The sequence below is a fragment of the Xiphophorus couchianus genome, chromosome 6 (genome assembly GCF_001444195.1).
Source record: "Xiphophorus couchianus chromosome 6, X_couchianus-1.0, whole genome shotgun sequence".
Lineage (NCBI taxonomy): Eukaryota > Metazoa > Chordata > Actinopteri > Cyprinodontiformes > Poeciliidae > Xiphophorus > Xiphophorus couchianus.
Genome location: NC_040233.1, coordinates 29,361,068 through 29,378,626, shown reverse-complemented (window position 1 = coordinate 29,378,626; position 17,559 = coordinate 29,361,068). Strand labels below are relative to the sequence as shown.

The following is a 17,559-nucleotide window of genomic DNA, read 5'->3' as shown; positions in this document are numbered from 1 at the left end:
GCTTAGGTCCAAATCAGACTCAAATGTGAGTTTATTCAAACACAGTTGAGTTTTCCTTCTAAAGCGGAAAGGAAAATGTTGGGAAATCCGGATAAATATTCTCAGTTGATTGAGAAAAACAGATTTCAGCTGCAAATCTGCACTATTCTTAGGATAAAGACTTCTATTGAGATTGAATGCAGAGATCCAAAAACATACTTTTAAGCAGAGCAACATCCTTATATAGGAGGCTGTTTACCGTATAACTTCTCTAATGTCCAATTTTCTACAGCGTATTGCAAATGCATTCATAGTACTTAATGGTTTTTTAGAGTTTTGTCAAAAGAAAAGTATCCTTTATAAGCTTTATTTTCAAGCTTAAATTTAAATTTTGCTATGTTTCATTATAGTTCAACACCAAGTAGTGCATAATGAAGTGTAAAGTAGATGATACTTGATGTTTTTTGGGTTTTTTTACTAATAAAGTCGGAAAAATGCGATCCATGTACTCTGATAGCCCAAAATAAAGTGTCGTGCAACTGATTCCCAGTAGAAGTCAAGATTAACTGAGTACCCAAATATTCTGCCCATGATTCAGTTTTAAATGAAGCCTCATGCTGGCTTCATGTACTACACCTATTGGCTGCTCAACTTTAAAGTGTACCTTTGGGAACTATTCAACAAGAAAACAATCAGATTTGCATTTTTTTTGTCTGTTTTGCTTCCCAGATAAGAGGAATGTATCACGTTTCACGCTGGGTCTTCTGCCGTTTTCACCCCATCCGATATTAGGTCAAACTCGGACAATGATGTAAAATGAAGACAGGCAGAGCCCTAAGCAATTTCTGTCTGTCACGGCAACACTAAACCTTTAGAGTCCTTGAACAACTTTGTGTTGTTTGGGAGTGAATACAATCTTTGGTCTGGATCATTTAGTTTCCCCATCCAGCACTGTGAACTGGAAGCACATGAGCTGGATTACATGTGTGCTGGATTAGCTTCACATCACAGGTTTCTGACACAGATCCCGTAATCAGATTTTATAGGAAATAATGTTCTTCAAAAACTATTCAATAAACTCCTTCAAACTTTTATCCAGAATTCTTAAAACTACATCCACAGTACCGAATACAGTTCATTTTGTGGCACTCCAAATGGATATCTCTTCACATAATAATAATAAGGCAGTAGGTGTGAATGTTTGCCGCAGAAAGCCTAAATTAGTGGGGCTCATTTTTAAATATATGTGTGTCATTATTAGAAGAATAAAGCGTTAAATCTTTGGTGACCAGGCCTTTCTGCTACAAAAGATTGCGAATTCAACTTTCAGACACTAGCCTACAGGCAATAATTATTTCCTTGAATAATGGAGCTGAGCTTTGTGTGACTGTAATGAAGCTTAGGAGGTCACCTAGATTTGTGCGCTTTGAGTAGAAATACTATCTGTCCTCTAATTCAAGTTCTTGGCTCAGGAGGAGGGCTATTGTTCAGAAACAGAAACTTAGGACTAAGTTGTTGCTCTTAGCGTAGAGCGGCATGGGAATCCATCACTGCCTAATGCACCTATTAAGGTTGACCCAAATTCTCTGAAGCTGCAATAGTAGCATGACAACGCACACTCTTATTTCTCCTGTGACATTTCAAATAGTCCACAAGAAAGTGCCAGTGGGTGTTGAAACTATTCATTTAGGAACTATTTCTGTTGTCTGTCAAAGTCTGTACCTCCTACATTTTAACTTATCTCTTCTACTTGTAAATGTAAAATGTCGTTTATTTTGGAAAAGTCGTTTTGCATAGTGAAGAATTAACAAATGTGTACAAGCAGTGAAGTATTGTACCAATTTTGCCAATCAATATGCCAGAAATGTTCTACATTTGCTTTGACATTCCACGAGCTGAATTCATCATACATCGAACCATGTTGAAGATCTTTGTAGTGCAGGACTGTTTTCTGGGCAAAACTGGACATTTGTTTATCCAAGACAATTAACACTTCTCTCTGACATTTTATAGATAAAACGTTCAAGCAAGAACATAATGAGTACATTAATCGATGGGGAAAATAATTGTTGAGGACAACCATGCGCAAAACAAATGAGGTATGTCAGCTCAAGCGAGGATCAAGACCAAGATTGACAAGACCGTTTGGGAGTGGTAAACATTTTATCTCAAAGTATGCCACAATTAAACTCATTTAGTACAAACTTTTAAATAAAAATTCCAGAGTGAAGCACTGCTTTTGGGCCAGTAATGTACATACGGAGTGTTTGAGAGTGGGAATCATTTCAAATGTGATGCATTGAGACACCAATCTATCCCTGGAGATGGTCTATGTTGCATTTTGGTTGTCAGATGAGATTAGAATAACTTTTTATGATGAATGAAAGAGGAAATATAGTTTGCTAAGGTGGACGAGATGCATTGCCAAGTGCTGTGAAGGTAGTTTAGCTGATGAGACTGAGTGAGGATGCACAGAATGCTCTATGTAGGCTCCATATTTGTGAATGTAGCTGTTTCGTTAGCTAACCAAAGGACTGGATATGCTGAGAATCTTTATCTTGACGTTATGGAGACTATTTGACTAAGTGGAAGCAGTAATGGAAGTGATGGAAACTACTGCCACCCATCAACCTTAACAACAATTAGTTACCATGGTGACTGAATGCAGTCTGGAAAACAAAAATTGCTGATCAAGAAGACGGTGGCTTTTTAGACAAGTCAATCCTGCTTCTTGGAGATAACAATACATCATGACAGATGTTTCTCCTCTCCCAAATGTTACATCTCCAAATAAACTCCATTAATCATGGCATTATGACCACTGAATAATTCTAGTAGCCTGTAAGTTATTGTTTAACAGTGAAAACCTATATGACCAGTTTAGGCATAGACTTTGTGAGATTCTTGAAGGTATGCTGTGGTTGTTACCCCTAACATTGTTAGGAGTAGATTTCTGTAAGATCTTTAGGTTTAACTTGTTCCCTAAAAATGCATGATCCAATAATTTATCACCTACAAACTTGTGCAGGTCAAAGCAATATTGAATTATTTCTGCTATGTAGCACGGCGCAGCATCCTGCTGAAAGAGCCACAACCATTTTAGACTGTTCTGTGGCTTTGGTGCCTAAATGAACAACACACCATGGTGCACTTTCTATTGCAATTTTTGGGAAATATCCTTGAGGTTCCTCTGAAGGGTAATTTTTCCTGTGCTGAGAATTACCAACGAGAAATAACATTTGTTTGTTTGAGGATGCCGTGCATAAGTATAACCTAACAACTGTGTGATGAGCGATTATATTTCCCCTGATTTGATAAATATAACAGCACTAGTTTCAGTCAGGACTGACCTGATGAGAACCTATGGGATCAGAGAATGCGTTGTACCTCTAACAAGCACTTGTGTCTGTGCGAGAGTGCCAGCATTCTGCTTATTATCCAGCTCATCCTGCTTTCCCAAAAACCAAGGTGCCATCCTACCTGACAGGATTCCACAGACATTGCTTCACATTCACATAAGATCTGAATTGCTTGTCATACAACTGGGGGTTTAAAAGGCCCAACAAGAGACGTTGTCTCATCAGCCCAGAAAAAAAAAAACTATGAGGCACAAATCAAAGACTTAGATCAGCAACACTGATTTCGATAAGAACACCATACCTGCAGGATTTCCATGTTTGCACAAGTGATTTTGTGTTTATATTTATGCATATGATAATGATATTTCTGACAATGTGCTCCCCAGGCCTCACCTTCTCACAACAACAAGCTGTCATCGTATTCACATTCTGCTCTTGTTCTCGCCACACCTCCCAGTACACAGTGGATCAGTTTGTAATCCCTTTATTGTTACTATGGTTTTGCAGTGACAATGTGTGAGAGGACAAGCTGCTGCAAGCTTAAGGAAATGCTCCCATGCTTTTGTAGGTGTTTGCATAGGCTGATGTCACTCCTGCGCCGCTTTTGCATCTTGCACTCCAAATGACACGTAACACGAGTGCGATGGACGAGATAAGATTTAACCGCGGGTGCAAAACTGATAAACCTGCTTATGTAGTTCGGAAAAACGCTCTCCTTTTTTTCTTCTTCTTCTTTTTGTTAGAAGAAAAAAAAAACCCTGTCCTTGAACCGGATTGAAGTTTCAGAACTACACAACAAACCACAAACACATGATTGCGTCGGTTTAATTAGCTTCAGAGGTCAAACCCCTGCAGCCTTAGTCTTAGGTAAATAATTGCAATCAATGCAACTGGAGATCCCTTAATGCTGCCAGTGATGCGGCATAAACCGTCACAATTTACCCGGTACCCAGCTGTCATTTCCTGGCACTGTTTATTTCCCTGTCTTCCGCGCTCTCCTTCTCTCTGCAGCCATCTCTCGGCACACAGACAGGCCTGTGCATTGAGCACCAGCTTTAGATTACAAAGCACAGATCTGCCTGGGTACACATGGCAGTGAGCTGTCAAACAAGACATGCGGATTTCTCCCAGGCACAGCGGTGTTTGTTGAGCCAACGCTTCGGCAAACAGATGGAGAAGAAAGGACAACCAAGGAGGAAGGTATAGCAGGAGAACAGTCGCTAGTGGTGCAATGAAACTTCAAATTCACTTTGTGGAAAGTTCTAGTCAGAACAAGTCATAGCATATCAGTATATTCCAAATTCTTCTTCAAAATGTGGATTAGCGATACGATTATCACGATGCCTCAGAAATCTGGCGGAGTGTGTATTGATGACTCGTTGGAGATCATCTTAACTTGTCATTTGTTGACACGTTAAGATGAGGAGTAATATACTCCTAAAGTAGATTACAGGAATTGGTAATTCCTGGAATACCAATTCCAGTAATTCACTTTAAAAGTTGACTAGAATTTCTAGGAACTTGCTTTTGCACTGAGGTACAAATATGACGTGGTGCATATCTGTTTCTTGGAATTTGAACGAAACAGTACAAGCAAATAAGTGTTAATACTAGGAAACGGCAAGAAGTTGACTATTTGTGTAAACGTTGCTGTCAGTTACACAAATAAAATTGATATGTTTTAAACAATTGGAACAATCACAATGGTTTTGCACACATTTCTTGCAGGGTAGGTTATAAAAAAAAAGAAGTGGGATTTAGAGACTAATAGTGAACACTACTTGTACCTGAGAAGTAGTCCAGACTCTACGCTTAGATTTACATACTATGCCATTTTTATTTTTCCACAGTTTCTTTTTCTAAATACCACAGGATCAAAACACAAATACATAGAAGAAAGGCACAAAAAAAAAAAAAACACCGTAAGAAATGATTCACAAAAACCCATGCAGGCTATGTTTGGCTCTCTGTGTAGCCCTTTTTCATTTTAAGAGTCAACCTGGCTGTGTTGTGGATAATAGAAGCTTTTGCTTCCAAGAAAAGGAGGCGCAAGTGAGACTAAAGCTTGATTCTGTGTAGCAGCGCGTCAATCAGGGCGTGATGGTGTTGCTTAGTTGATCGGCGAGCTCAGGTTTGAAAAGAAAGCAACACTATCCAGTTATTCCTGCTCACCTGCCGAGTGGCTTGACACCACTGTTGTAGCCATAAACAAGTGCAGTCAGAGAACGGGAACAAGCAACGTTTGTGAAATACCATCACTGGAAAGTAATTTCATAGCAGACCATTTCGAACGGGTCATTAGTTCTGTTCCAACAGCAGCAGATAAGTTATGAGGCAACGTTTGTTTGTCTGATGTAAACTATTGATTGTAAAATGTGTTTTTGTAATTGGACCAAAGCGTGCGTTTAAATCGGGAAACTTGGCTTATTGGATTTTGGTTGCAGTTTGATTACATCATTTTTAAGAGCATGTGAAAGGAGGATAGACTGGGATAAGGATGGAGTGGGGATGAAAGAGTATTTTACACAAACTAATACATGCAACATAGAGAATATTATTCAGTTAGCAGAGCATCAAAGCAACATGAAAAGGTGACCGTTTCACAAATTAAATCTACACCAAACTATCATTTTTTTTTATACCAGATGAGTCTATGTGAAAAACTAACACAATTCATGTATTTTAATCATAACATGTATAAGGTAGTCAACTATTGAATAATAATTTGATCATTTTTAGCTGGACTAAGATGGAGTGCTTTGCACTGCAAACCTAAATTTCAATGTGTTTTATTGCAATTTTGTCCAAACGACCATCACAATATACTACATATCTTTGAAGGGAAGTAAAAATAATACATGATTTAGTTTTGGGTTTTTTTTAGAAACTAAAACATACATGCCATTTTTATTTCAACCCCCTAAATAAATCCAGTAAAATTAAATCCCTTCAAATTAGCTGGCCTCAAGGTTCCCTCTCAATACTTTATACAGCACATTTTCTGCTGGATTCTATTTAGGCCAGTATAGTGGCAGCATCCTGGTGGCGCCATGGAGACGAGCTTTGTGGATTTTGTATAAGGGTATCAAAGTAGAAGGGAGCTGAATAAAATGCACACCGCACTTTTCAGATATATTTAAAGCATCTAGGTGAAAGTTTTTGTGTGTGTGTGTGTGAACAATTCAAGCAAAAACCAGTGATGCTATTCCACACTTCTTTCTCTCAGCATATCTAAACAGAGCGACAATCAAGATCAGATCAAATCTCAAGCAGCAACATCAATAATGCTGCCTAAGAAGTGTGTATGTATGTATGCATTCCATTCAGTGTTTATAATAAATCAGTCAAAAAAATTTAGACGATTATATATATATATATATATATATATATATATATATATATATATATATATTTTTACATATAAAATGTTAAATATATTTTTAAATGCTATGGAGATCCCCTTTAGAATTACTATGCAGAGGACAGCAGTGAACGTTTACTACATTGTCCCAGAGTAAACACAGAAAAAGCCCTGCAGGAAGAAGGAAGAGTGGAAAATTTGTGAAGCTCATTAATATATGCAAAGCTGCTGCATGTGAAAACTGAGCCGCTCTTGTTTGGCTAAGTGCAAAGAGTTCAGGATAATAAAAAAAAATCCACCTGTTGCCACTCTCTCATTCTACATAAAGCTAATCGATTGTAAAAAAAAAAACAATCAAATGCGGGAATCATTTTGCTATTTAACTTTGAGCAAAGACGAGGCCGTTTTTTAAATATTTTTTATCAGTGGCGTTTCAACTTTTTAATTGGCCGAGAAACATCCGTGTTCGATGCCTAATTCTGGTGTAAACTGACCCGCTCTTGTACCTGCAATCACTGGCAGGATTTGATGAAGTCCTGTCGAACGCTGACTCAATAAATGGAAGTCTTTATGGCAGGTTATTATAGGGCACTTGATACCACTTTGTGGAAGGTCAATGGCTGGGTTCGAACCGAAGCGTGCGGCGGCAGCTGTAATCACTCCACTCGATATGCTACAGTAATTGCCAAGTGGGGAAGCCATTTAGGTGAACAAACATTTGCCTTGGGGGGATATAGGAAGACCCGATTAAGTGGAAGTTGCCTGATAGAAATGACAGAAACATTTGGGGGGCTGTTTCCCATCCCCATTAAAAGTAAAGAGACACTAAAGGATCAGACCATTAAACCTGTGCATGCTGAGTTTAGCTGAGTGGGAAACAACAGCTTGCTATTAAAACAATAATGTTTTGTTATTTGCCCAAAAATGTGCTACAAAAAAAATCCCCCCAAACTTGTGTTTTTGTACATATTTAGGCTTACTTTAAGTTTAAAGTTACCAACCTTTTTTTTTTTTTTCCTGTTGAAAAATCAATTTAATTAACTTACAGAACAACACGTCATGGTTAGTTTGCTATTTATTATTTGATTCAGATGGAAAATGTTACTGAAAATAAAAATGTACCCTTTCAAAAACAAAGCTTTGATAACATCACAAAAGGCACTCGGCAACTTATTAGTTATTTTGACATTTTAATTTTGTTGCTCACATGTACCGAGTCAAATTTCTTCAAATCTGATAGGCTGGATTATTTTCCCTCTGGTGATGTCATCAACGCAAACAAACATAAAGCGTATCTTGTAGATTTCTCTTCCTCAAAGTGGTTTGTAGTAACTTTTTATTATTATTTTATAATAATAATAATACTATTTCACATTTTCTACACTTATATTAATCATTTAATTACCAATACAGGCACCCTGACCTATCAAAAATGGTAACAAACATCTGATTGAACATCCTGAGCAACAGTTTAGCTGCAAAGCAATCACCTTGTGGCTAGCACTGTTAGCCCTGCCTACTGACTTTGATGAGAAAGGATGACCATTAAAAAATTCAAGATATGCATCAACACATATTTAATCATGTATTTGGTAAATTATTTAAACATTGTTTATTTCTGTGCTGTACAGTTAGTCCCAAAATTATTTATACCACTGGTAATATTAAATTTAAGGTGAACTTTGAGTTTTACCAGCATGTTTCTTCTGACTGGAAGTAATACTAACACTTGAATTGGATGTGAATCTGTAGGGAGAGCTAAAGATTAGGGTGATGGCAAGGAGGTGATGGCAAACTCAAACACTTGGACTAAAGGTAGATGTAAAAAAAACAACAACACTGGAAACAAGAAAAAAAATGCAATTATTACGCAGGCTTTATTACGGCAATGCTGTTTTATTTCCTGAAATAAAGTAAATATTTTCAAATCTAAGCTTTTCTGATTTAATTTATCACATTATCACAAATATTTAACCAGATTGGAATTGTGTCACTTTTGGTCCAAATTAGTATCTGGAAGCTGATGTTGGAACGTGCATGAGAAATCTTTATATTATCTACTTTATAAAATATATATGTATTTTTTAGTACACTTAATAATGATACCTAACATATTGGTGCTTTTTTTTAAGCCCTCACTGGAGGGCTTAAAAAATAACACGTAACATTTTATGAATGAGTTAATGAATGACAGCGAGAGTCCAAGTTTCTTGTAAAGACCTGTGGAGTGACTCGTTATAACAGTTATATGACCTGACTCTTTCTCACTATACATGTGTGTGAACCAGATAGGAAGCAAAAATACTTTTTTTTCTGTTAGAGGAACAATAGTTGCATGTAATGAAGGTCAACCAAGTGGAGGAAATGCAGCTTTGCAAATAGCAGTTTGCAGTTCAGAATGACGAAAAGCTGTGGTTTAATTTCACAGAACAAATACAAGTTGACATAATTCTGTTTCTCCAGCCGTGTCCTTGTGTTTGCCTTACCTGATTCGCAGGTCCCAGAGCTCCGTTTACTGCTTTTCTCAATTTCCTTCCACGCAAGAACAGCCGGGTAGAGAACAGCTTCTACCTTTCTGTGCTTCTGAAAAAGCTCCGAGCAAATTATTTTGTCGTTGTTGTTCTCCATGGTGTCATTAGTTGTCGCAGTAACGAAATATGAAAAAACACGCTCATTCCAACTTTGTTACGACCCGCGTAACGAAGAGCGTCCAGCGGCTGTGTTGTTTTTTTTTTTTTTGGCGACTCCGGTTGCGAAGTAGCCTATTATCAGACAGACGTCAACAAAGATCGTTGCGGAGAGATGACTCACTACGCCGTAACAACAACAACAACAAAAAATGGTCCGCTTTCTATTATGATCGCTTTTCACGACATGAATATAAAGTTGCCTTGCAAATAATTTATGTCTTGTCTCGTTACAACTACTCTCTTAAAAGAATGTGTTGATTTACAACTAATTTTCTGTGTTATCATCAAGTACACATCTGGTTTAGTCTTGTCTTTGTGTTGTCTTATTTCAAGGTCTGGACACACAGATTATGCCCTAGAGACCATTGACCAATAACGTTACTCCTTAGATGTCTGCATTTCCGGAACTTTCCATAGGAAAAACAGTAAATTAAAGCGTCCACCACTGTTTTTTCTTTGTTTTATTAGTTTAACAGAGACAATGTCCAATTTTTAAAAAAAAGTTACTTAAACATGCTTTGCACCAGATTGAGTGTAAGCTAGCTTTTTTCATCAATGAGGCTGATATATTAAAATTATTTTACACCATTTTCTAAAGAAGCACAGTTTTTGTATTAAATAATTTTAACATGAACTTTTGTTGATTTATTAGAGCAGGAAATGTGTCCGAATTTTACACAGTACATCATTCTTATTTAGACACAATATTGTGTTGGGTTTTGACACAATTTGTGTCAAATTGTTGTCTAAAAGTGTACCAAACCCTTCATAAGTAGATTTTGTTAGTGAGAAAAACATTTTATTCTGACACCCCAAATAAAAGCCAGAGTAAAACTGCCTTCAGAAGTCATTTTTTTCTGCGTACAAATTCAGCTGTTTTGTAAAAGCCTGACAGGTTTACAGAACGTTATTGAACAAAAAGCGTGATTAAGTCCAGAAAGCACGCCAGACTGGCAAAGTAAAAACGTTTTAAAGAAGTTTCAAAGCAGATTAGGCAATACAACTTTGAAGGTCACGCAAAGAGAAAGAATTCAGCCATTGTTGGGGGGGAGGGAGCAATAAGAAGTGAAGTCTGTAATTTTCCATAAGCTATGTAGAGGACACAGAAACATGCGGAACAATGTGATCTGCCCAGATGAAAGCCACGTTGAATTTTTAGTTCTTAATGCAAAGTGGTAGGGGAAAATTCTAACTCCACATTTCACTGAACACATATTTATTTTATTTTATTTTTTTTTACCAGGATCAAGAAGCTGATGTGTTTTCATGGGATAAAATTCTTGGAAATTTCATCCCATTCTTGCACAGTTTGACACATAAATCAAAACAGGGCATAATATATTAAATTACTGTAAAACGATAACAAATCCAACATGTTCACTCTTAGTTTAAAAATGAAAGTATTCCTGCAAGAGCATACTTGCAGCTTTCACAAGCATCACAGTAATGTAGGACAAAGTGAGTGCTCTTGTTTTTTTCCACATATCCATCCTCTATCAAATTGTCAATGTTAGGAAACTGACTGTAACAGTGACTTAAAGGATTTCTTTGGTTTATATTTAAACACCAACACATGAAATGTATATAAGCGAGAACTAATTATCAGCCATTTCTGCTCTAGTCTATGCTTTGAACAAACTTTAGGAAATTTTTGTATTTGATAATTATCTTTAGTAGGAGTTAGAAAAGACAGTAAGGGGATGGATTTAGTTTGGTTGGTGACACAAAGCAGAAAATTGTTTATTAAGGGTCCGCAGTCTTTTTTTTTTATTTTATTTTATTTTTTTATACAACATTCAGACTAATGAGCCTATTCTTAAACATTAAACATTTACAAGTGATTTTTTAAGGACACCCTGGTCCTCATGCTGGTTTTCTCCACAGATGTATTTATGGGTGGTCTCCTATTCGAGACCCAGCCTGTCGTTTTAGTAAACATGACGTCAGCAGTCCATTGAAATAATTAAACAGGCGAACTCACTTGTGATTGGCTGACCAAGAGAAAGCGTCGCTCCAGCCAATCGCCGTCGCGCTTACTCGCCGATGCGGTAGTACCAACATGGCAGCTTTCTGAGTTTTGGAGGAGGAGAGCTGGTGTAAATACAGAGAATTTAAGCGTTTCTGAGACGAGGACAGGGTCAGGGAGCCTGAGCTCGAGACTTATTGGATTGTCGGCGGAAAATGTCGAGCGACGGGAACAAGAAACAGTTCTGGAAAAGAAACACAGCCAAGGTTCCTGGCAGGTAAGTGACGTGTTCCCCCTTCTGCTGGCTAGCTTAGCAGAGCTAGCTTCTCTTAGTGGAGCTTTACACGCAGCTTTCACTTTAACTGAGGGCCTTGACGTTGTGCACAAAGTTGGCCAGTTTTGACTAAACTGACGTGGCACTGCTCATGTTACACTATTGCATTCTGTACCGCTTACATCTTCCTGCTTACAGCTGTCAAAGAGCTGCGATGCTAACAGGGGCTAGCGCCTCTTAAATCTCCCCGAAGTAGGTTCAAAGTTGTGTCTGTTGCTGCAGTCACTGACTGAATTATGAAAAGGAGTATTATTATAGTAGTTTTCGTCTCCAGAAATCGAAAATGTATCCTTTTGCACAGATTGAGGCAAGCATAGTTAGCCTGAACGGATGAGTCCATTCATTTCCTTTTCTCTCTCTCTCTGCTTTACTTCCTCAGTATTCAGCATGTTTACGGCGCACAGCATCCACCTTTTGACCCGCTTCTTCATGCCAAGTGAGTTCAGATTCTTTTATCAGTGCTAGAAAAATGCGTTGCAATCTTTTTGGAGTTGTTTAGGCACTTTATAATGTTCGTCATCAACCATTTGCAAGTAAAAACTAGGCTCTGGTGGCCATTATTTCTTTAAGCCAATGAACTTGTAGGATTGTGTATACATTATCTAGACAGTCAAGGTGTTTCTGGAAATTACTAAAATATATTTTTGTTTATACTTGACCCTTTAAGTTTGTGGTAACAGGTTTAAAGCATGCAATATTCTGTTTTCTCTTTCTCCCAAATAATTTGTGTAATCTTTTGTCAAACTCAGACTGTGTTGGGAGTTTTTAGGGGTTTTATTTTACTAAACGTATTCTTTAAATGTTTAAATAAGAAAAGCTCTTTGTCTCTAAGGCAGGATGACATTAGAATCACTGTAACTGTAAAACATCCCACCAAAGAACAATTTTTGGACCGTTAGCATTCTCCATTAAAGTAAACCTCATCTGGAATAAATCTGATTTCAGATTTCAAATCTTTACCTTCCAAGTTTAAGAAGTGGGTAAAAATTAAACAAAATCAAACACATTTTTGGTATTTAACATTCTTTTAATAGAGTGGGACCTGTCTGGTTTGCATCTCCACACTGTATTATTTAGATGTATTTCGTGGTTATTAATTGTAAAGTGTACACGGTTGGAGTGAGACTGATCGGCTCTGTAGAGTCAGCAAACTGGAGTCCATTCTGTTGCAACGACTCCGACACAAAATAAATAACCAAATGAAACCACATGAAAAGGAGGAAGTGGAAGTACAAGAGCCTCTGCTATGTCTTGACAGAAACACTTGTAGCTAGATCTACACAGAAACCAGTGAAGACCTTTTGCTTTGCTGTATTCTCCAGATTTTTGGATACAAGTGAGATTGTAAACAAATGCAAGCTTTCACATGTTCATTTTTTTTTTTTTTCCTCAAACATTTTCAGATGTAATCTTACACGTTTACTACAGTATTTGAGGTCAATGGGCAGCTTTTGCCTCCTCGCTATTTACCTGTGTTGCTACGCTCTTCATCACAGTTTTATTTACAGATGTTTATTTATTTATTTTTGTTCCAGGTTTTATACAAATGTTGAGTCTTTTCTGCTTTTTCCTTTTTTGTACACTAAAGCACAGCAGGGGAACTCACCAATGTTTGAATTAATAAATGGGTTTGAGGTGTTTATAAGGTTTTGCTTCATTACTCCTAATGGACTACCATTTCATACCGTTAAGGATGCAGTTTCTTACCTATTAATTGTTGTATATCAGTTAATTTCTTTGAGTATTTAGATGAATTATTGAATTAAATAATCTTGCAGAAATAAGTATGTAAATCTCTTGTATATTTGAATTTATTTGTGTTTTTTTCCCCAATAGATTGTACAACCTAGTTTCATTGATTATGGCTCTGATCCTCATTTAGCCCAGATAAACCAAATAATCTTAGATTGGGTTCCTGTTGGTAGATATTATTGAAGTTTCACAACCAGATTTCTATTCAGTATTCAATAAGTAGATAATGTCAAATTACTTCAAATGGACCTCCTTGGTTTTGAGATTGTTTTCCCATCCCAAAATGTGTTGGAACTTACTGGGATCCAATTAAAAGAAGCCACTTCAACTTCTTGATGACATCGCTGAAAGGGATGGCAGCCACGCCCAAGTCAAGAATGTGAAACGGTTTGTTTTGCCAGTTGACATAAACAAAAACTGGTATGACCTGGGCAAGACTTTAATGCATGTTAGGAATGTCACACGTCAGGTCCTGCAGGATAGCTCTGGTGCCCTATTGGTTAGAAATTGTTCTGAAGTCTCACTGGAACCAACTCTACAAGAAAATCTTGTTTCCAAAGAACAAAACATTTCCGATTTATTTTTGGCACACAACAGGATTTATTCATGTCAAGTGAAATCAAGATGTTACTTAATCTCTGACAGATGCTGGTGGGAGTGTGTAACTGTGTTATGGATATATCTTACCTTCACAGACATATTTATTACATGGACATAGTAAATATTAAAACATTCTAGCAGATGCTGTCATATATTCATTTCCTGAAGCTTTGATTTGTAGATGGCTTTCATTGTTGATACCAACTTATCTTTTTAAACTGCTGACCCCTTGAATGTTTGTTCTCATATTTGCAAATAACACATTATACATTTTATAGTCATAAAATATCAGTCTAATGTGGATTTTTATTTTTTGAAACATCAACAACTGCAGCTGGATAAATCTTCTTTTTTCCCCTGTTATATAAAAAAAATAGAATTGTGTTTGCACTTCTAGAAACTTTAAATTCATTATATTCTGTGATTTAAAATTATGTACTACTTTTGCGTGGCTTATATCACTGTAACAACCTGAAATTGTTTTTGTTTTGTTTTTTTACAAAATTGTGTTTTTCTTTTTTTTCTAATTTCTATTATGCTGTAGTAAGGAAATAACATAAAGATATGTAAAAGACAAGTTTGAAAAATGTAAACAAGCATTTGAAGAAAAAAAAAAAAAGAATGTCATTTGCTGATCTGTTTTTGCTCATTCTTCACAAAACAAGTCAGGCTCAGACTGATTGGCTGTAGAACATTCATTAACAACAATTTTCAAGTCTTTGCACACACTCTTGCAGATAATCAGGTAGATTAAGGTCTGAACTTTGACTAGGTAATTTTATCACACAAATATGCTTTGTTCCCGGGTTGTATTTTTAGGGTAATTAATGACAATAAGTGAAATTTTGACGACAGTTTTTGTTCACCAGCGTTTGAGTACACAGTGCTCCAGTAGTGGTTCCCTTTAAATATATGTAGTTGTGATGCTTCAGGTTCACATCACAGCTTACTCTAAGTGCGATATGGATTTTGAATTGTTACTGAGGCTTTGTTTGTGTTTCATCACAAATTCAGGAAGAGTAACTCAAAACTGAAATTAGGAATGGCTTTGAAATCGCTCCTTTTTGCTACCGAATCGAATTGAATCACCGCAAAAAGTCAAACGATAAAGGAAAAACGGAAGCGATTAAATGTTTATTCTCAATGACCGACAGACACAAAACCCCTGGCAATGATGAAGTAAAAATTAATTATAATCTCCTTTCTTCTCATTGATGCTTAATCATGTAGATTTCCACAGAGGAGTTGGATTTAATTTGCTTTTATGTTTTATGTCATTGTGTAGGTTCACACTTTTTCTTTCTTCCAATCACGGTGAAAGCAAGCCAGTGCGAGTGCATTTCTTTTTGTTCTTTATTATGATCATTGTTGTCGCAGATTCTTCCCTTCACACCATCCTCCCAAGAGAGAGGTTGAGTTTAATTAAATCTCTTTTGTGATGATTGTTTTCTTTTGACCTATTTTTTATTTTTTTGCAGCTACTTAAAGTATGGAATGCAGTAAAAAATATTTACCGTTTGCCATTCAATGCTGGTCATGCATTTTTTAGTTTTAATGCTTCAAGTTTAGTTAGAATTAAGAGCATAAGAATTAATATTCAGTGTATGGATAGCTGCTCCACTGTGTTATATTTTAACTACATAAATATGAACGTAGCCTTTGAATATTTCCCACTCCATGTTGCTGTGGCCAGACTTTGAAAATGTTTGTCAACATATTTCAGAGCCAGAAAACTCAAAACACAAACTTATCAAATATGGACACTCTAGTCCCCCCCCCCCTTGTTTTTTTTTTCTAATGAAAATAAATATTTTAACACTTTAATAACACAAAGGCCTTTGGAGCACGACTCCATATATAGATGATGTTGTGTTGAATTGCAGAGTTCAATTAATTTATTGTAATATATCTTCATATGAAAGACTTTTCTAATATTAATATAAGCAGCAACATTCACTGCTGCTGTTTTACAGCAGATGCTACACGGCTGCCTGGCTTTTTTGTGTTTGAGAGAAACACGGGTGCAGACGCTTATTTGGATCAGAGCAACAACGCTGGTCAGAACCAGAGGAGAAATGATGCTTGCCTGAAGGCTGGTAGAGTTAAACTTATGTCTCCCATGTTTGTTTATCTCCCAACTGGGAAAAACCCCATAAATTTCTTCACCTTGTGAACTTTTGTTTTATATTGAAGCCACAGTTTGTTATTCCCTGCTTTTCATTTTCAATCATCAGTAAGTTTACGTTGCATTGTCTTCGTTTTCTGTCATTTGCATGTTTTATTTAATGATATTCTACTTTTTTGATATACTTACTAATGTGGTCAGCAAAAATATGAAATATTCTGAAGTAATTCCCCTAGGAAGTGTGAACTGTACACAGGTTTCATTTTTGTTTTGGCCTTCGTGCCTCAAGCCAGTCGTTCTGCTCTACGAATGAAGAAGTGATTTTTTTTAAAAATATCATCAAACTATGCATAGATTAATGCTACCCTTAATTAACTGAAAATCAAAACAACCCATTACCCATGCATGCAAAATGCAATTTACAAAACAAATTTGACGCCAACGTTGGATAGAAAGCAGCTGAAATATCAGAAACCAAAACTTTCAATGGCAGGGTGTAGAAGAATAATTCTTTCGTCAAGAACGTAGCACTTCTGAACACATTTTTGGCTTCCCACAAATAAATAAATGTGATTTTTACCAACATTACAAACAATTGTCTGTACAAACTGAACACTCGGCAAATAAGGATCAAAACATAATAAATTCATTAGCATGCAATGTTTGATCAGTATTGCATGATCTTTGTTAGCTTTGTGATAGCATAGCTCATTGTTCAGTCTCCAATGACATTCGTGACGCCGCCATCTCTTATTTGTTTTTATCGGCTTACATTTTGTTCAAACACCAAGGCTGAAATAATCACAGAATAGTGAATAGTTGTTAAAGAAATTATCTGATCTGCAGGATTTACTAGATTTTATGTTTATTAACTGCAAGGACTAATAAGATTGGGCAGTTTTGTTATTACAGCTTCATAATAAAGTTTAATTTATAGAACTTAATGACATTTGTGGTGTATAATTAAATGATCATGCACATTGTGAGTGTAGGATTTACACTCATGCTGCTGTTGCGCAGCTCTCAAAGTGACCTGTTTTTCTTGCCGTCTCACAAAGCTGTTTTGTTTGTTTGTTTTTAAATTGGTTAAAAAAAAAAAGAGTGTAGGAGTGGTATCGGTGTTGCACAATTGTAATAAAATCAGGAACTAAAACAGACAAAAAGTAAGCTTGACCTACATTTAATTTCCTACTGGGTTTGGACTTATTTGGAAGTCCATGCTATTTGTTTGTAATAATGTTTACAGGGTAAAACGCAGCTACTAAAGCAAGTTCAACAGCAAACATTAACATCAGATTAGTTCCTAAAATAAACATTTCTGCATTTATAAACTTCTATAGTTCTAATTTAGCCCTTCCATTGCCTCCTCGTATAACATCCTAGTTGGGTTTTT

General features: G+C 36.5%; 2 protein-coding genes across 3 annotated transcripts in view; one reads left to right on the top strand and one right to left on the bottom strand.

The window, feature by feature from the left end:
• cerk (ceramide kinase) overlaps positions 1 to 9,451 on the bottom strand; it is a 49,021-nt gene extending 39,570 nt beyond the window's left edge. Inside the window, exon 1 of the mRNA XM_028021390.1 lies at positions 9,186 to 9,451. Within this exon, the coding sequence (XP_027877191.1) occupies positions 9,186 to 9,327 (142 nt within the window). The 5' untranslated portion in view covers positions 9,328 to 9,451. The remainder of the gene's footprint in view (positions 1 to 9,185) is intronic.
• Positions 9,452 to 11,407: 1,956 nt separating this feature from the next.
• The window catches only part of tbc1d22a (TBC1 domain family, member 22a), a 138,119-nt gene continuing 131,967 nt past the window's right edge, over positions 11,408 to 17,559 (top strand). For both annotated transcript variants that reach the window (XM_028021139.1, XM_028021140.1), the window contains exons 1-2: positions 11,408 to 11,632; positions 12,069 to 12,125. In XM_028021139.1, coding sequence (XP_027876940.1) covers positions 11,571 to 11,632; positions 12,069 to 12,125 — 119 coding nt within the window. In that variant the 5' untranslated portion in view covers positions 11,408 to 11,570. The remainder of the gene's footprint in view (positions 11,633 to 12,068; positions 12,126 to 17,559) is intronic.